Source organism: Mytilus trossulus, chromosome 7, assembly GCF_036588685.1.
Source record: "Mytilus trossulus isolate FHL-02 chromosome 7, PNRI_Mtr1.1.1.hap1, whole genome shotgun sequence".
NCBI lineage: Eukaryota > Metazoa > Mollusca > Bivalvia > Mytilida > Mytilidae > Mytilus > Mytilus trossulus.
In genome coordinates this window covers 48124698-48146715 of record NC_086379.1, presented here as the reverse complement: position 1 = coordinate 48146715, position 22018 = coordinate 48124698, and the positions used below count along the sequence as shown (strand labels likewise).

General features: G+C 32.8%; 1 protein-coding gene across 1 annotated transcript; it reads right to left on the bottom strand.

Moving 5' to 3' along the window:
- Nucleotides 1–7684: 7684 nt before the first annotated feature.
- LOC134727085 (uncharacterized) lies at nucleotides 7685–12858 on the bottom strand. The gene is made up of 3 exons (XM_063591473.1): nucleotides 12726–12858; nucleotides 10474–10555; nucleotides 7685–8608 (listed from the first exon to the last, which is right to left on the bottom strand). Exons 1-3 carry the CDS (start codon nucleotides 12853–12855, stop codon nucleotides 7756–7758), a joined length of 1065 nt encoding a protein of 354 aa, XP_063447543.1. The 5' UTR covers nucleotides 12856–12858; the 3' UTR covers nucleotides 7685–7755.
- Between the last annotated feature and the right edge of the window lie 9160 nt (nucleotides 12859–22018).

Here is a 22018-nt window from a genome sequence, read left to right as displayed (position 1 = left end):
TGTTTGTAGATATTTTCGTGTTTTTAGATATTTCCAATAAGTTACTTTATATTTAGTGCAATATTTCTATAACAACGATACCAGTGGTCTAAGTAGTCCAAGAACTGTATTACTAGCTAGTGAACCCTGATATTGCGAGTTCGAATTTAAGATGATTCAAAATGGTATTGATATAGAAACAATAGTAGACCTCAGTGATTTTTTTATGAACTGGTATAGCACAATAGATGCATGTTTTATGTTGTCTATTAGATACACATCTCAACTCGAGATTTGTTTTCTCTTTCAAACCCTGACTACAAAAAACTTTCTGACATATGTTTAAATATTCGAGAAATCAACTCACATTATTTAAATACATGTGTTTCAGTGATAGTGATTTATATTTTATAATGCATAGAAAAAATCCCTCTCCTTGAATACAGTGAGCAGGGTTTGTAAACAAAAAAAGCATGACCTCTAAAATTATTTCAGGACTTGTGTGAGAAATCTTTCACCATCAATTCATATGTTACGAAAAAGTAAATTATCAAACATAACGAAACAACAATTTCCTTAGCATATGACAAAATCAAAAGCTCAAATACATCAAAAGAATGAATAAAAACTGTCATATTCCTGACCTGATATAGAAATTTTCTGACGTAGAAGTTGTAGATCAAACCTTTTATAGCTAGCTGAAAAGTTAAAAAGAAAAGGAAGAACTATCTTTAAAAAAGTTATTCGACGTATTTAAATTTGTGTATATGTTTAAAACAATCATTTCGATAACCTTCAGAAGCACATTGACTTAATGATGCAGGACCTCTTTAATTTAATCTCCATCTGAGTGTTTGGTGACTATTTTGTACAATGTATCTGGTGTAAAAAAACACAGGATTTACTGAACATACGGTAATGAGTGCATAAATGGCGATTGCAGTGCACTGAAAACCTGCATAGTTTGACACAAATTGTCCTTGGTGGAAACACCCGTTCACTACCTCCATCTTGTGAACAACAATGCTCTACCAATCTAAAAATCAATGAATTACAAACAAAAGTACGTTACAAATTGTTTTGTGAATATTCTGCTTATAATTAAATAAGTGATTTATCATTTAGATAACGTTTTCTCTGTTTGTTTTCAGTATTCTCGGTCCTCGTATCTTTCTGTTTACATTTACCAAAACCCCGCGGAAATCTCACATGCGTCGGTGCGGTCTTAGAGTCATGTACGTTTGTACAACAAAGTTTACATTAAAAATTATATGATTGTCACAAATAAACAGCTGTCATGGATGCAAAGAGCTATTGGAGAAATAATTATTTTACTAAAAATATAAATCTTTGTAAGATCTAGTTCAAATATTTATAGTTTTTCACTTGCTTTTCATCACGATATAGTTAACGAGATGTTTTTTTTTTCAAACACAACCACCCCTACCCACCATGACGGCATTTTGTCCAATCACAGAAAGGATTTTCGAGCATGCGTATTCTGTTGTCATAGTTAAGCGTCCTTAAGTTCAAAGGGCAAAAACCGAAACTATACCGACTACGTCGGAAAAATACTGATTATCGAGGAAAATTTAAAAAGGCAAGTCATTACTCAAAAGGCACAATCAAATGCTCATACACATCAATCCAATCGATAATGACTATCATATTCCTGACTTTGTACAGGCAATTTCATATGTTGAAGAGGGGCGAAAGATACCACAGGAACAGCCTATCTCGTAGATCGAAAATAAAACTCACAACGTCATTGCTAGAAACAGACAGATAGACAAAGAAGATTTTTTGGGGGGTATATTTCAGTATGTATGGTCAGATTATGTTTCTGTATGTAAGAGAGAGGTGTTCCCCTTTTGTCAGTATTTTGTATTTATGTTTGTGCCGTCATCTTTGTCTGATTAAAATGTAGAAATGGAAGTTGACGTGTTTTTATGTGTCCGTATGTAATCGCCTCCATCCATGCTACCAGAGCTATTCCCCTAGTCTGTTATATGGTGAGGACCCTAAGCGATCTTTAAATACCGATTTTCACATTTTGGGGAATTTTATTTTCATTGGCTTTTGGATATTTTTACATATAAGTTGACCGACTGTTTCTGGTGGATCCTGACATGACGCCATGATTCTGAACACTTTATTGTTTTTAAAAAAATATAAATGGATTTTTGAAAGAAAAACAGACCATGTCACGTCTCGTGTACGTACTGTCTTTGTGAATTATTAATGGATGTCTACACTTATTCCGTTTTCAACAACGTGAGAATAATCTCATTGCATCATACATTATTTGATTTTCGTTACATTTGGATCCTGTTTAAATATTTGCTATTTTCATTTGACATTATTCAGTTTGTATCGGTGATAACTGTATCGCCATGCATAGTCTAAGCTTTCAATTTCACCAAAAGAACCATGTTTACTGTTGACCCAGATATATCCGTTGAACCTTCTACACGTGTGATGTGTATTGCGTAATGTTGACTGTATTGCTGTTGTGTTCATTCCGCCGTAACCTTTATTTGACTCTTAACTGTACTGTGTTTTAGTGATAACTGTATCGCCATGGTTTCGAGATTTTCAAGAAGACCTATTTAAAGAAAAGCTGATGAATTTATTATGTACGAGAACATATTTTTAACTATGTTGATTTTAGGAATCCAGATACTTTTGATGTTAATTTTGATTTACGATATTTGTTAACTTTGAATTTAAGCTAATGTGAATGTGTTTATCATTTAGCGGTGTGATATTTATCATAAATAAAACCTTATTGAATTTAAGAGTTTAAGGTCTCTGATGATATTATCAAATGTGTATTCAGCTATTTATAATGATATCAGTTTGTCTAGTATGAAATGCCATTGTTATGTGTGTATCACTGTAATTTAATGCGTGCATAAGGTCATCCGAGGGAGGAGTCCGAGATGCCAGACTTTTGGTTTTGCAGCGTTGATACGTTTGTTTTTAAACGGTTACTAGAGTGTGAGAGATTAACATAATAATGTAAACTTTTAATTTGGAAATTATTATATATTGGGTTTCTTAACACATAAACACATAAACATATTGACCGTTGTAAAAATTCAGTAACTTTTTGTTTTTGGGGAGGGATGTTATATATCAGTTACCATGACAAAAAGGGTAAACAACGTGAATTATATTACAGATGAATAGCAGTACGGATTGGCGTTTACTTTTATCATTCCTCTATTTTCTAAAAACTATGTATGCTACTTATATTCTTGCTAACATGTTTTAATTGCATGTTAATTTAAACTTAAACTCTCTTAAGCAACAACCTGAAATGAGATATGTCGTTGGTTTTGAAATAGTATATTATGATTCCCAGTATATTATTCAAATAGAAAGGTAACACCCCTATTCTAACAACAAAAACAAGAAATTATAAAAACTGATTGTGTTTTGTCATTTAATTAAGGCTGTAAAACTTTTAACACAAGCACATCTTGTTGTTGAGACAATAGTTTCCCTACTTCAAATGGGTACTCGTTCAATTCATTTAATAAAAAATACGCCTTAACATTTCAAAAGAGCAATCAATTCTTACATTCGGTGCTATAACCATGAAATTATGGATTGATCAATTTCGTTTTCCATTTGTGTTTCTATGCATTGTTTTGACATTGTTTGGGAAGACACGCGCAACCATATGTTGCATAACATTGGTAATTATTATAGACCGTATGGTAATTTTCGATGAAAGAAAGTTGCGAAATAGTGTGAACCTTTCAGTCAATGATAACCTCATGCCAATTGGTCAGTTATACAGTGAAATGTTTCGTACGGAAAGACAATTTCATGAAAATGTATATTCTATCATTCTGGATCGGGTGACTTTACCTTTAGCACTTAAAAACAAAATATATATACATGATTATAGACTATCAAATTTAGAACACAATTACAACTGAAGTATGCTTCTAAGAGGTCTATCATAGCTGTTTATTGTCTCTGTCTTCTTGTGTCACATGCATTTTATAAAACGGACTTCACAAACTATGTTTTATATGTTTCAGATCTACTCATAATTCATGGTTGTTATAGTGATTTACTAGTTCATGAAGTTACAAATTCAACAAACACGACTTCGGAAAATCTCGGTTAATAAATCACTCAATAAGATTGACAAAAACAGGCGTATAGAGTTAAATCGCAAAGGAGCTTCACGTTTAACATTTTTATCAATTTCACATATAATGAAAAAGAAGAAATAAATTTGAAGGAATATAGCTATATAAAAGAGGGACGAAAGATACCAAAGGGGCAGTCAAACTCGTAAATCTAAAACAAACTGATAACGCCATGGCTAAAAGAAAAAGACAAAGTCAGGAGCCTCTGATGTATGATTTTTCATTTTAGTTTCTTGTGTATAATTCGGAGTTTGGTATGACGTCAATTGTCACTGAACCAATGTACTTATTTGTTTGGGGACCAACTGAAGGACTTCTCCGGGTGCGGTAGTTGTTCGATGCGTTGAAGACTTATTGATGGCTTTCTGCTGCTGTCTGCTCTATGGTCGGGTTGTTGTCTCTTTAGCGCATTCCTCATTTCCATTCTCAATTTTATTAGACACAACTATTTGAGTTGTGAGTCCTCAATGCTCTTCAACTTTGTACTTGTTTGGTTTTTTCAATATTTCGATATGAGCGTCACTGATGAGCCCTGTGCAGACGAAACGCGAAACGCGTCTGGCGTATTGAATTATAATCCTGGTACCTTTGATAACTATTATATGTGTCCATGTAGTTGCCATATAAAAGCAAGTACCAATACATCAAACCTCACAGGTTTCGATGAAGTTCATTATCCAAAATTAAATCTAACAAGAGGCTGCCAGAGCAACAGCAAACCTGATTTATTAATATTTATCCGTGTCCTGACATTTTTCAATACCATGAAACCAAGAACCATGAAAGAGGGACGAAAGATACCAAAGGGACAGTCAAACTCGTAACTCTAAAATAAACTGACAACGCCAAGGCTAAAAATGAAAAAGACAAACAGACAAACAATAGTAGACATGACTCAACATAGGAAACGAATGAATAAACAATAAGAACCCCAGTACTGATGCACCGTTAGAGTGAAAATCATCAATATCACACTTGATCTCCATTTTGTAATCAGTAACAGCATAATAAAATTTGAATAGCTTTGGTTGAATGGTTAATGAGTAAATGCAACAACATGACTGGTAGCACATTTTTTTAATCTTTCAAGAATCATAACTCCAAAACCGAAAAAGTAAAATCGTCATTATTAAATTTGACCTCCGGTTTGTTGTCAGTAACAACATATCAAAATGTTCAATGCTTAGGTTGAACGGTTCATGAGGTATTGCACGGACAGGACTGGAAACGCCATTCTTCAATCTTTCAAGAACCGTCACTCCAGAACCGTAAAAGTAAAAATGGTCTTTATTCAACTTGACCTCCATTTTGTTGACAGTAACAAAATATTAAAATTTTGAAATCTTTGGACGAACGGTTCTTGAGTTAATGCACAGACAGGACTGGAAACGCCATTTTTCAATCTTTCAAGAACCATAACTTCAGAACCGTAAAAGTCAAAATGCTCATTATTGATCTTGACTTCCATTTTGTTGTCAGTAACAACATACTCAAATTTAAAAGCTTTGGTTGAACGGTTCATGAGTTAATGCACGACGGTTCATGAGTTAATGCACGGACAACATTTGGTTGCCACCCGCCGTGCACCCCCAAATCAATAACCAATGCTTATCAATTTATTCAAGTTCATTAAACAAAATCCTCATCAAGTGGTCATTCGTGCAAAATAACTTATTACACGAAAAACGTATGTTCAATAAATAAACTAAGAAGACAAATTATACAAATGGATTGGACGAAAGGTTTACAGAACGTTAAAATACAAAAGACAAACAGACAAATAGCAGTACAGGATACATAACATAGAAAACTAAAGACTAAACAACAAGAATCTCATCAAACACTGGGGGTGATCTGAGGTGCTCTGGAAGGGTAAGCTGTGACTTCAGTCGTGCTGCTTATGTTATTATAAATCCGGTAAAAAATCATAAATTACCTTATCCTTATTTGGCAGAACTATTTGGGTCGTTAATGCTCACGTTTCACCCACGATTGTATCACCAGTAGTTAGCACTTCGATGTTGCCTTGAATATCAATTATATGGTCATTTTTATAAGTTAACTGTTTGTAAAGTATGAATTAATCAAAATCCTTAGGATTTTGTTTTCTCAAGCATATATTACCTTAGACGTATTCGGCACAACTTTTTTGGAATTTTGGGTCCTCAATGCTCTTCAGCTTTATACGTGTTTGGTTTTCTAACTATTTTGGACCTGAGCGTCACTAATAAGTCCAATGTAAATGAAAAGCGCATCTGGTGTATCAAATTATTAGCTTAGTACCTTTGATAACTGTAATCAATTATCTAACTTATACCTTTAAGCTGGGGTCACACGTTCACGATTTGTACTGCCGTCCTTGACAGGACCATTCCCGATTAAAATTTGTCAAAAGTCTGATCAAGATCCTGTGAATCGTGGATGGAAATTCAAGAAGCGTCGATATTCAACCGTTTTCAAACGAATTTATCCCGATAATCCCGTTCTCAATCCGTTTCTAATCCAATTTGTATTTTTCGTCAGGTAAATTTCGACCGAGTCTGTTACGACTGTGTCCTGATTCTACCGAATGTAATCCGACAGAGATCAGACAGTGAACCGACGCCGACGGAAGTTATCCGTTCGAAAACTCTCGGCATAATCGGGATCAGCAGGTACTGTCGGAACGTAATCCTACGGTCCGATGTATCGCATTGCAAACGGCTTTGTCTGGTCTCAGTCGTATTGTATTCTGTCGGGACTCTGACGTGGGTATTATTGACGAATTTCGTATGAATGACGGGACTGTTCCGGAACGGTTTCGGCAAAAACGGTTCGCATTCGACAAGATCTGGATGCAATCTGGACTCAAACAGAAAAACAGCAATGAAAAATTTCTCCAGATCGTTCCCGTTCCACAGGACACCATCCAGAATACATAGAATATTGTTAGGATTATGATCCGATGCAGCAGAATCTGTCACGACATAGGCACGATTGTAATCCGACTTCTAGTGTACTTATTCGGCTGAGTTTCCCCGAATGTTACGGGACGCACCTAACTGTCGGGGTGCTTCGCCGAACTATTCACCCTTCCCGACCCGTAGGAATCTGTTACGAACTTAAACGACTGCGATCAAACAATGATAGGACATTGCAGATAATTGAGGATAGTAATCAGACTTTTTCACTTTTCGCTTCGTATCGCTGTCTGATCTCAAACGGGAGCAATAATCGGCAATGTGTGAACCCCGCATTAAATACAAATAAAATAAAGAATTTGTTTCTTAGTCAGTGTAATGTTTATAATTAATGAACGACTTCATTTTAAGGCATTTCTTTGGTAAATTAGTTTAAGAAAAAAGAAGTACGTCACACATTCATAGTGGCAATGGAAAAGCAACTTTTACAATCTTTTAATATGTTTTGTTCCTTTTAAAACTCATGAACTTGGAAAGAGCAAAATAAATACTTTAAGACGTTCATGTGAACTTTCATGGTTGGATTCAAATCAAAGCATCGATTGTGGAGTAAAAACAAAATAAAATAACATATAATAAAAGATTAAATGGTGTGAGAGTAATAACATTGATATTGCGCTCTGAATATTTTTAGTATGAATATCATTTTATATTTTCATAGGTAAGTTATAATCATCATCAGTTTGATTGCCAGAGAAATAATCGTAGGTGTTGTCTGGCACAGTGCTCTTTTTGTTGTGTGAGGTCGAATCGTATACGTCATCAACAGTGTGGTTGTAAACATGTTCCTCAGAATATGTTGGATGTCCGGCATTAAGTTGGTAATCTGAATCTTGACAAGATCCATAATCTCCATCATATTTATGGCATGTGTTTTCCTTTCCATCATTCAATACAGGTTTTGCAAGCTCATAACAATTCGTGTTTTCTTTTAAAGGATGCGTTGAACCATGCACTATATCTCTAGGATTTGGGTCGAAATTATCATTTCCAGTGTCTTTCATTCGATTGAACCCTGTCAATTTTGGATCGAGAACAACGTAATTATCGCGTTTAGCATTATTTGAAGATTTAACTTCATTGTTTTTATACTTTAAGTGGTTGCTTGGAGGGTAAGCAGCATGATTAGTTATTGCTTTCTCCGCTCCAAGAACAGTATAGTCGTCACAACCAGTGTCACGGTATGGAGATGTATTTGATTCCGTATTCCATTTCTCACTAGGATCTAACATTGCATATTCTTGACAAGATCTTGAAGGCAACCCTTCGACACTTAAAACATTTGTTTCCCGTGCATGTTCGTTAGCATCAATACAGTCATAACATGTATCACCTGTTGGCTTGCTTTTAGACTGTAGTTCGCCATACTTATGAGGTTCACGGCGCAGTTTCAAATCATTAAACTCAGAGGAGTCTTCTGACCTTGGCATTGCTATATTCTGGGTTCCAACGTAATCATGGTTGTTTGTTGGTGTTTGTGTAGACTCTTTCTTTGGTGAACTGAAATAGAATTCATCATTTATCTTCAGTAATCATAATTAGTATTAATAGCTTGCACATTTCCTGGTGTCTTTGTTTTACATGGTATAGAAACAGTATGACATATTGCGCATTATCAACATGCTCGTTCAGATTAGAAAATTAGTTCTATTTTAGAATATGCATTTTAAAATCTACAAGAGTCGCCAGTTTAAGCTGTAGTATAAAAAATATATTAGATCAATGTAAGAAAAATATCATTTTTTTTTAATTCTACATGTTACTGTTGACTGACTATGGAAACCTGACCCTTCCCCAGTTTCTAAGCTTAATTTCAACACAACAGTTATATTTTCCTGATGTTATCATAATATTGTATTTGCTTTTGCCATATATAGAGGTAAATCACGATGATGATTTTTACTGATAAATTGTCTGACGTTTATATCATAATGCATTGTCAAAATTAAGGCATAGAAGCTTTTAAATCGCTTCTAAAGTTAGGTTTAAAAAGAGTTTGCAATATTATTAACTGCTCCTTGAGTTTTCTTTTTTTAACTAACTAGAGAATTTTATAATCTTAAAATGTATTTGTCTATGAATACAATACAATGGTTTGATAAATGTAAATCCAGAAAGGCCCTTTGGACGCATGAACTTTAAAATGTTTTGATTTCATTTTTTCAAAACCTCATTTAAGTGTGCGGCCGATGTTTACATATGGTCGGGTTGTTGTCTCTTTGACACATTCCCCATTTCCATTCTCAATTTTATATAAGCCTTTTTAAAGGGGTGTCTATAAGTCCCAAGTTTAGATGATTTTAACGTAAACTTCGTAGAGCAAAACAAAAACTAATTTACCAATATAAGTTGTAACATTAGTGCACTACGAAACATTTATAATTTTTGTTTGTTGTTTATATATGCCGTCTTGCATTTGGTACAAAAGTGCAGAGATTGCCAAATAGCCTCAATTTATAATTAAACCTAGGATTAAAAAACTAATTTGGTTACTATAGTAATCCTAACCTCTATTATTCCAAAATATATTTAAATAACTCCAATCTGTTAATTCAAACTTATTTTAAAGTTAAGTAAGAACGTATGACTAGCAGTGACTATTATTTTGTAATTACCCGACATTCGATTTTTGAAACTAGTACAGAAGATTTAATGTCACAGAATAGGTAACAAGTCGAATAAAAATATGAATTAAACGAAGCAAAACATTTAGTACTTTAACACCAAATCCGTTAACATTTTCTTTCGATGGTATTGTTGCACATTTTATCTATATTTGCATCTTTATTGCATCTCGGAAACATTGCCAAGACTCTTGGTCCTGATCAAAAGTTTCATTCACCGAAAGTAAACATCATCATAGAACATGAGATGGGTCAATGCATGATGTCAGAAAATATAAATAACACTAACATATACAAGTTGGAGATTTAGAAGGTATAGAATTATGGTTAACCCTCTATTTACGTAGAAAGTGTATGTACCAAGTCAGGAATAAGACAGTTATTTTCACTCTTTTCGTTGGTTGATAACGATTGATTTTATCAGTTTTTTAATGGAGCACGGTATATTAAATGTAATGTGTCTGAGACATCACTATGTTTTAAAGTTTACAACTAGTGCACTATATATGCAAATGTACTAAATTCATCAATATTGATGCAATGCCAAAAAAATGATGATGTTTAAATCTATCAATGTTTTTACGCTTTATTTTCTTTTTCAGATTAATGATTAACACTTTTGGGTCATTTTTTAAATCTTTTTGAACCTACTCATTTCATAGAAAATAAAACAAGAAATTAACCATAACTTTGCTACCAATTTTTTTTTTAAGAAAAAATAACAAATAGCTTAACACGAACCTCTTTTGTTTTCTCAGGATTATTAGAACGCATGCTACGACTATGATCACTGCTATAGCAACCGATATTCCAACAGCTAGGCCTTGAACAATAAAATATGAATTATTAGCTTGCAATAGTATCAATACGTATAAGAACTTTCAGCGATTTCCTCTTTACTGTATATAAATCAGATATAGAACAAATGTATAAGAACCAGATTAGTGTTGATTTTGGCATTTCTTTTAGTTCGTACTTCGAAGAGATCCGCTATTCTGATAAGCAGCTTGTGCATAATTCTTTTAATTACAAGAAATCATTAAGGCCACAAATATACTAATAAACTGCGCAAACACATGTATAAATATTTTTTATTGGTGAGTCTGGGTTGTCCTTTATTCTTAATCAAACAGTGCACATTTTTGGTTTAACTTTGGTTGTAGTTTGCAGATTTGGCTTTTCTTCATCGGTATATTGAAAATGTTGACTGACCCATAAAAGTTTGGAACGGTCCGGTAACAAAATATAAACATGTGTATAATAGCAATGTTTAGATGCGTACACTTTGAGATTTCCATTTTCACAAATTTAGCTGAAACCCGTCTCCTGGTTCGATTTTTTTCTCACTGTGTTGAAGACCTTGTGTTGTTTTCATCTGTTTGATTGTGTCTCTTTGACACATTCCCCATTACCATTCCCAGTTTTATTATCGAATAAAAAGTGTTATGGTTGTATAAAGAGGAGCTCAAACATCTTGTTTTGAAATTAAGATATTAAAGTCTAAATGATAACTATTCTTCTGAGCTGTTAAACATTCCAGAAAAAAATAAACCTGGGAACCAAATATACTATGAAATGATCTACTCTAGTGGCAAAATGACTCAACTACTAGTAAAATGTCTAAAAAAAATATCGGTGATCCGTACAATAACAATTTGAATGTTATTATACAAGATTTAACTCAAAATCTATTTTCGTAACATTTTAAGTGACTTTTGAGGCATGGAATGTGTACTTTCCTTACAATGTTGGATTTGTGTTGCTAGATCTTGATTTTGTGAAATGTTCTATATATAAAAACATTTTTCGTGGCGTCATTATAGCAATGCTAGAATACTGTCTGCAAGATCATTTGTTTTGATATTAAATAAATATTTTGCATGATCGCTTCACAAGCGTTGTGTATTTTTGAACCCATAATTTACTAAAATGGTACTTTAGAAACTTATCCTTTATTTAGACAACCTCTTAAATTTCATTTCAAGTTCGTCATCTTTAGCTAGAAGAGATATGTGTTTTCTTTTTATTCTTTTTTGTTAGTTGAAATGGTATATCAATGATAATTAATTTTTAAAGGCTCGAGCAAGGAGTACAAAAGCAATTCGAAAGTTAAATACAGTTTAACAACAACAATAAAGAGAACAATAACTCAGAGATTACTAGAAAAATTGTAAAACAGTATGTGAGAATTCACAACGAAGATCTGTTAGTCATCAGATTTGAACAAAACGCAAAGGATAATAAGTACTCATGAACGTAATCATGTTAATTGCAAATACATGCTGACCAAAAACCGATTTTCTGTAATTAAAGGAACACACATATTCTTGGAATCAACTTCAATCCAAGAATAAAAGGACTTCGAGGATTTGAAGATGTTAACCGAGCTGGTGAATGTATTTAAAACAAAGGATCGTGAAGAAAAACACAAAAGCTATCGCCTCTCAAAACGTATTAAATGAAATATTTTGTAAATCCATAAGTATTAAACTTAATCAATGTGTTATCACGTGACCTTCAAGTTTCTAAAGATGTATAATATAAGGGAGCATAGTATATTCCATTTCGAAGGATTTCTGATAAAGATTCCTGCAAGATTCGTGCGTTTGAAATTCAACATCATGCCTTATCTCCAATTTCTCTTTGAAAAGACAAAAATTAAAAACTAAAAGCTAATTCCCAAATGAACGGTAGCGAAGTATAATGAAACAATGATTATGTGTATTACTGTGTTACTTAATTTTTAGATAAAGAGCTTTTTGTGAGTAGCAGTATCCGATACAAGTAAAAATGTAAATGTCAACTCTTTAGTTTAGGAAATGATTTTTTTTCGCATTAAGAATGAAATAACACCATAATCAGTACATTTCACATAATAATAGATAGTAGACCCAAAAGATTTCTTTGTGAATTATTAAATATAAGATTGGTACATTCGGGATATCGAAGACTCTAACTTCTGATTTACAGAATAAATCTTCAATTGTACATACCTGTTTTAGAAAATGACAATTGTTGTTCAGTTTTTGAGGACGAACTTGGCGATGCTGTAAAGAATTGTGTTGGTAGGTGTGTCGAGGATTTGAATGATGATTGAGCATCTACAATAAACAGGTTCATCATTCCGATGTGATCAGTCAAGGAAATACTACCTTTACATTAACAAATTTTTGATTGATTTACATGATATTGTGCTTTCTGGTTATCAAACAGAAATCAAGTTTCACAAATATATTTACCAACAGTACTCTGTGAAGAACTCGTAAAATTATAGAAATTATGCGTTGTTTAGAAACTTTTGTTGATCACACATCAGAATAGTATGGAATCTTATTAGCGCCACTCATTTTTTTTTTCTTCCTATGTTTGCTTTATAACGCAAACCTTTTGCGTTAAACGCAAACCTTTTGAGTTATAACACAAACTTTTGTTTTATTTTATTTCTTATTTAAGATTTAAAGGAAACAACAGTAGTTATTAATGAAGGAGTGTGTATATATTAAAATTTATCCTCTTGTAGTCATTGCAAAGTAAAATAATTAGATCATATCATTGACTAATGATGATCAGAATATTATAAGAGGATGTGGTATGAGTGCTTATAAGAAATCTCTCCATCTAAGTCACTATTCGTAAAAGTAAACCATCATAGGCTAAAGTACGGTCTTGATCACGGAGCATTTGCTCACACTGAACAACAAAATATAAAGGCCACCAAAAACGATATCCGTTTTACTGCTAGTATATATATTACAAAGAAAATTGAGTAAATTTAGGTTAACCGAAGAAAAAAATCAATCCTGCTAATATAGCTATAAACGAATATAAATATATTTCCAAAGTAAGCACTCTTTTGGGAACTGTGTAAAGTAGGTTAAAATACAAAAAAGATACCTTTGGCCATAAATGTATAGAATGAAGATGTTTTATTAATAAAATTATGTTTTCTCTATTCAAATTGCTACCCAAGCATCTTGAATTACTTCATTATATTGAAAGGAAAATTCAATGACTATCTATCAAAAAGTAAAATCACAAAAATACTGAACTCAGAGGAAAATCAAATCGGAAAGTCCATAATCACATGGCAAAATCAAATAACAAAACGCATTAAAAACGAAGAATCTTTATCATATCCTAAAAAAATGTTCCCTTAATAATTCAGTTTCAAGCAGAAGATCATTTTGTCTATTTGACTAGGAGGTTTCACAATTGTATGACATTATTTTTTATCTTTCAAATTAAATATGACTATCTACTATACTATATCTATTTTCTTGTTAATTTATATACTTTTCTGATGCACAAATCAGTCTTAATTTATGTATAATTGCACTTCAAGTATTCCATTAATCCTAATATGCATATTTATCAAAACGATTTGACCTTGTATGTATGTTGGGTTTTTTTAACTTCTAGTAAATCACATCCGAAATTAATAAATGACAGACGAACATATATACAAAATTTAAAGAATAATTGGAATCAAGGTATTTGCGTTATACGCTTCCGTTGAATAGCCTTTATAGATCAACAACACAATCAGGTTGGTAAACAATTTAAAGAAACTAATAAACTATTTAGGACACCAAAATTTGCAAAATTATGTAGAAAGGGAGAAAGTATTTAAGATAAAGGACTATTCAGAAAATGATCAGAGTTACCTTGGATTCGAAAACAATAAACTTAATGAGGATTTAATCACGTGATCTTAGAGTTTCTATCACGAGATAAAAAAATTTAGAAAGAACTGCACTTGCTCTTGAATGATATATGATACATCATCATGTTAAATGACTGCATTTACAATTAAAGTCCCTGCCGGATGTCCTTTGAGTACGAAAAAAGAAAAAGACAAATGAAAAAACTAAATTTAATTTCCAAATGAAAAGCGAGAAGGATACCTGAATATATAAATCACATCGCAAATGAAGATCGTTGTGTTACTTGCAGTATCCGATATATTAATCTCAACTATGTTGTTCGTAATAATGAATTCAGATTTAAAGACTAAATGCCATTTTTAGAATGTAAGATATATCACAATACTCATAATAAATAATCCACAAACAAAAACCTTTATTAAAACAAGATCGTTTAAGTGGACAATGTGGCTTATCGAATATCTAGTTAATATCTTATCTAAATGATTATTAAACTCCAACTGTACGTACCTGTTGTAGAAAATTACTTTATGATGATGAATTTTTCAGATGCTGTAAAGAACGAAGTGCCTAGGTGTGTACACATGGCCTGGGCCGTGATATACGAATTTTATTTCAAGCATTTGCAACTTATCTACATCATTACAATTGTACGTACCAGTTGTAGAAAATGACAATTGTTGTTCAGTTGTTGGTATTGAACTTGGCGATGCCGTAAAGAACATTGTTGGTAGCTGTGTCGATGACTTCGATGAAATTCGTTCATCTACAACAAACTGGCCTATCATTTAGCTGTGTGAAAATTACTGCTTTAAAATAAACTCACCATAGAAACCATGATTGAAATATGGTATTCGCGACAGACGCGCGTTTCGTCTACAAAAGATTCATCAGTGACACTCGAATTGAAAAAAATTTAAAAGGCCAAATGAAGTACGAAATTGAAAAACATTGAGGGCAAAAAACTCCTAAAAGTTTTGCCAACTACAGCTACAGAAATATATACCTGATTGCTGAATTCAAAACTCCTCAAGCAAGCAAATATTACCGAAAATTTGAAGGTAATAGAATGGGAGAAAGTAATTCAGACTAACTCTTTATTTGGTCGGGTTGTTGTCTCTTTGACACATTCCCCATTTCCATTCTCAATTTTAACTAAAGGATCGTTCAAAAAAAATCATAAAAGATACTTTGGATCCGAAAATAGTACACTTAATGAAAGTGTTATCACGTGATCTGACAGTTTCTAAAACATGAAAAAATTAGTAAGAATTTGAATTTGCTCTGTAATGGTATATGATAAAACATCATGTTAAATAAGCGCATTAACACTTTAAGTCCTTGCCTGATGTACTAAGTGTACGTCCTCTATAAAGACAAATGGAAAACTAAACTTTTATATCCTATAAAATTTCGTGAAGGACCATCGGCAAATACCAGGAAAATGTGTATAACATAACAAATGAAACCGTTTTGTTCATTGTATATATAGTATCCGATATATAAAACTCAACTCTGTTGTCTTGAAAAAGAAATAAAAATTTTGAAGAAAAAAATCGCATGGTGCGTTGATTTAACTTCTATTTCAATTCGATTGAATAGTAATGTGCTCAATATACACGGCTGGTAATCTACCCAGAAATAAAAACCATGAGAGGATGTTCCGGTTATGAGTGGATTGTCACCGCTTCGATGGGAATGTACATTTCTAAATCGCAATTTTCTAATTCAACTGATCAAAAATATTGAAAATCGGAGAATGCTATGCTGTGTTGATTACTTTAACGAAGAGACACATGTATCATTTACTGTTGTGCATGAAGTAAACTCCCACAAAATCAATCGTCATACGAGTAATTGCCGAAAAAAATGACATTTGAATTTTGAGATGGTCTTATCAACAGACATACAAGTTCAAATTTGCTTTTTTTCTGTCAATGTAATTGAATTTCGTTAATGGCGTCGTGTACACTGTCCCAAATTGATCCAAATGTCTTTATAAATCTGAAAACTGTCAATTTTCATTATTTCATGCGTGAGGGGATCGGTTTAGATAGAGGACAGCATAAATGCGTGAGAAGAAGTACAGTCATATCTTTATATCGAAAAATTCAGCAATCGCATCGAAGAAAGGCAAGTCACTTGCATAGCTTTACTCAAGTGCATACTAAATTAAAATTGACAATGGAAATAGAAGTAGCTACAACGTATATCTTGTGTACGTATTAAGACTTTAATCTATGTTTTAGATGGATAGAACACGCCACCATTGTCGGCAGTGTGATACGTCATATACACAACTTCCAAAGCTGAACTTTCATGTAAAGCCATTTTTATCTAACTAAAGATAGTAAAAGAAGGCATGAATCTGTGGTCCATACTAGCGCCAAACATTTTCAGTGTAACACAAATGATAGTCAGGAAGAATTTTTCAAGTGTGTGTCGTGTCTGGGCGCATATACGACAGAAGCATGTGAAAAATTCAAATGTGACCATTGAATCATGCCTTTTTTACTTTCTCTAGATGAAAGTGTCATTTTACAGTAGCTGCATTTTGTGTCTAGTGTATTTTCGTTTACCAGCTTTACACACTTTTGTGAAGATAAATCAATTTAGATTTACAACATTACATGTTTTAGTGAGTTTGACAGCCGAGAAATCGGCATAGAACGGAATTTCGCCACTGAATAACATTCTTCTAAAATGCGGGTTAAGAACCGTGCAATTGTTTTATATTAAGGTTTATAAAAGGGAAAACTACTGAGACAAGTGCATGTGCCCTGCGTGTTTATTTTTATTTAAAAGACATTTAGAAAGGAAATGCACAGCTGATAGTCCAAAGTCAAAGTTATTGAATAAATGAATGCTCCCTTGTTTCTCGTGACGGTAGGTTACGTGAAGTTAGAGCGATTTTCTTCCGTTCATAAGTTGTCGAGAAACCTCTTATAAAAGACATCTTTTCATATTCTATTTTGAAATTCTATATTTAGTTTTAATTCTTAAGTGATTTTTCCAAATATATTCTCTACAAATCAGATAAATTTTCACAGCTTTAAGCTTGAAAACAAAACTCCTTGATTCATACTTTTATTATATTTTTTGAAAAAACCTACGTTTTAGATTAAGACCAACTATCTAACTAATATATATACCTTTGATACACCTGAAAGTAACATTCAGGTATTTGTATGTACCACGACATGGATCACCGTAGATATCATTCGAAGCTTTTAATAAGCATGTTTGTAAGTAATTACAGTTGCTCACTAGAATGTTGGTAACTGTGACTTTACACGAAGTAGATTGGAGAAAATTTAAGGTACGAGGACATACGCTTCCAACTGTTCTACCATAAATGGCATCTTTAATCTGGATGATTGTTGTTGGAGGGCATTCAAGTGTTTGACTTTCTTGTGACTCACACAGTATGTACGGGTCCTCCAAACCTGAAAAAGTCTTATTTTTTACATAGAACATTTTTGTATTCAAACACATCAAAGAACATGTATTTGATTCATAAGCAACAATATTTCTACTTTTTACAAGGTATGCTCATTTGGTCGATATATCGCATTTATATGAAATTCAGCATGAATTTAAAAATCGATAAGGGTATCAGCATGTCCAAATATTATGCATGTAGCAATAGTCAAAATATTATGCATGTAGCAATAGTCAAAATATTATGCATGTAGCAATACTAATAAATTTAAGGATCTAATTATTGCAGGCACTTGAGACACCTTTATGATTTTGTAACATAACCAAAACTATTTATCACTGGATTTTTCTTGGAGTTTATGTTATTTTACATTTTTACATATGTATGATGTCCCTGCTTTTTTATTTATAAATGTCTCATTGCAATATAATAACTATTTTTGACTTTTTTTGCTGTTGTTATTTTGAAGAAATCCATTAACGCGATATTTTTTATAAATATTGATTCCCGTACTCACAGTTTGCTACAGAACAAAATTGTTGATTCATTGTTATTCTGTACTGAAATCCTTTAAACCCATTAAAATATTTTTCTTTGTTTATATCAAACTATTGAAAAAAGTGGTGCGAATAAAAGAGAGAGAAAGTACCAAGGATGCGATCGAGGTCATAAGTCTAATAAAGACAGGCAACACCAAAAAGGAAAACTTTGAAAAGACAAGCAAAAAAAAAGAAACACTAAAATTTTGTCAGCTTTCTGTAAAGTGATCATATACTGTTTGCATACTCCAAATTCGGTCGTACAAGTGCCTAAAATAGTAACGTAGATATGCAGCGGTCTAGTTGAACGACGAGTGAGGCCTACAATCTGATTAGCTTTCTTAACTTGATTTTGAATATGATATTCAAATGACAGCTTCATGTCAATTGTTACTTCAATATCTTTTCTGTTTCATAATTTTTAGGTTAGTGCGGTCGCCTTCATACTTTTTCATCGTATAATTTGGAGAGGGACGACATATACCAGAGGGACAGTCAAACTCATAGATTGAAAATTAAATGACAACGCCATGGCTAAGATTTAAAAAGAAAAACAGACAAATAAGACATAACAAAGAAAACTAAAGACTAAGCAAAACGAACCCCACCAAAAACTGGAGGTGATCTCCGGTGTGTGCTCTGGAAGGGTAAGCAGATCCTTTTTCACATGTCGCATCCTTCGTGTTGCTTATGTTACTCACCGCCTGCTTTAACGTGTACATAAAAGCTTTGAGCATATAATTAGTATTTTTATGTTCTAGTTCTTTTTCTAAATCTATATTTAGTACATGTCGCATAGCATCATGGTCTGCTTTATAGTATTTAATCCCTCTATAGCAGATTGTGTGAATTTAAATTAACACATATATTCAAATTTTAAAACGCTATGGTCACTAGCTCCTGAAGGGCGTAGGTGCTCAATATCTACTAAATTATTAAGATCATTCACAATTATCAAATCTAGTATGAAAGGGTCTTGGTTGATACTAATTCTATTTGGCTTAGCGACCATCCTAAAACGTTCTCTCTAAGACATTTAATAAATTCTGTACTTGTTTAAGTCTTACCAGTCCAGTTCTCCCAATCTATATCTGGGAAATAGAAATCCCCATTTATCAAAACATTAGTGTAAAAATTACCAAGATTGATTGCTTTGTTCAATAAATAATTTCAAGTCTTGTGTTTACTTTCATCTGGAGAAGGGCTTTTGTATATACATCAGTATGATAAATGTTCCTGTCCTGTTAATGGAATCTTAATCCATACACTTTCTGCAAAATCAGAGTCAATATCTATTTCTGTTGCATGGATAGTGTTGTTATATAGACTATAATTCACCACTTTGCCTTACTAGTAAAATTGCGTGGAAATAACTCATATCCATTTGAATTTGAGTCTGCCTTTGTTATAATATTTCTCATATTATTATTTTTTGGAACGACCTTCTGTAATATCTATAATGTCTGATGTATCAGCATCATATAGGAACCTGGCTTTAAACTTGCTAACCTTATTCATAACGCTATCTTAATTTGTGTATATACAACACAAACCCTTATGATGAAAATCATTAACTAACTTAACAGAACATGAACTAACTTATCTTCACTTTACATGCTTTATACAACTCGCCTTTCCCACGGTTGGCCTCTTACAACATGTACAATGTGCATAAATTTCCACAATTGTCTTTTGTCGTTTAAATCCTTTGCTTCCTGTAGTTTTAATTTACTAGCTTCCCTTTCTGACGTTGACATGTCTTGTGTTATACTCAATTTTGTAAGAGGGTCTGTATGATTCATCAAGTTATTTGCAGTGTTTGGTTTGCCTCTGCATCTTAAAAGATGATCCTTATCGGTCTTGTTTTTAATTCATTGTGTGTGTATCATCTGAATCACTATTTGCTTATTCTTTTCTACGGTGACCAAACCTTGTCAAATTATTATCGAAATCAAGAAAATCAAAAAGTCTATTTACAAAGTTTGTGTCTTCAACGTGTCTACTTTTACATTAGTTTTCTTCCAATTCTGCTGCACCAAATATGATTATATTCTTTGCACGTAGTGCATTGTCTCTTGAAACTAAAACTTACTGATTACTAGATTCAAACACTTTAGCTGAAGCCTCACTAAGGATTTTCTTATCCCAGGTATAGATAACCTTAGCCGTATTTGGCACAACTGTTTGACATTTGGGATCCTCAATACTCTTCAACTTTGTACTTGTTTGGCATTATAAATATTTTGATATGAGCGTCACTGATGAGTCTTATGTAGACGAAACGCGCGTCTGGCATACTAAATTATAATCCTGGTACCTTTGATAACTAGTGTGTCAGTATTACTAGCAAGTTCTTGTCTCAGATCATTGGCCTTGGATCATCAACTTTATATTTAATGTTTTTCTCGAGCTTTGACACCATGTCCTCCACTCCATAGCCTCTTTGAATTTTCCACACCTAGCTTCAACTTTATGATCTGTCCTCAAATTTTGCATATCTTTGGTCTCTCATGTGGCACAAACCAATGCCGGAACGGTGATTTAAAGTGCTCATAATTAGCATCTGAGAGTAACAAACAACGATTACAATAAAAAGTACAATACTCACATTACACAATCTTTTCATCTTCCCCTTTGAATACCTTCTGAGATGACTAACAAGACCAGCCATTCTTCATATCTTTTCTTTTGTCCTTGTTTTTCTTTTGTGTTGATGAACTAGACGTTGCAGAGCTTCTTGTTTCAGATCCTGACATTCAGTACAAAACAAAATGGCGGATTTTTTTTACACTTGATAAATAAAGATTTGATAGTTTGTAATGTTTGACATCGTTTAACCACAGTTTTACACAGCTCACAGCTGATTTTAAACACTTCAATTTTTTTTTTAAATAAAATGTACGCTCTGGGCCAACCACACTACTTCACTAAGCGCCACCGGAAGATGTATAACATTACAACATTTAAAAAGACATTCCAATTCCTGCTAGCACTTATTAACAGCTGTTAGAGAATACAGTCATGGTATTTGATCATTGCAATAATCTACTATTTTAGAACATTAGAACAACATACCTGTTTTAACAGTAATTTTGCTTGACGTTTGACAAATTAGGCACAGATAGCAGAAAAATACAACGTTGTACACGGACATTTTAAAAGAATACTTTTAAACAACCCCTTGATGCGGAAGTATAACTTAAACTTCCTAGCTTACACATAATACAGTATTGTATCGAAGTTTCAATTGTGGTCATGTCGTATTGTCTCGGGAGATTTAATCAGTTACAACCCATATAATGACTTTCGATCTTGGTGTTTAAATCTTTTGTAAACTACAGTTTTAAGTCAATCATTTAGGTATAATAAAATTCAATACTTATTGAACAATGAATAGATTTCCGTAATTGCGGAAAAACACACAAAAGATATCATAAAGGTTACCAATTATCATATTAAATTTTGTGCAATAAAACAGTTATAAACAGCCCAAAACCATCAATGGGCCTTAAACGCAACGAGTTGATCCCACAATCAGCAGTAACCTATATCTTACTAGTCAGAAAAATGAACGTCACACTAAAGATTGAAACATTCGAATAAATCAAAATTAAAAGAAAATATACAAGCGTTTCTGGTTT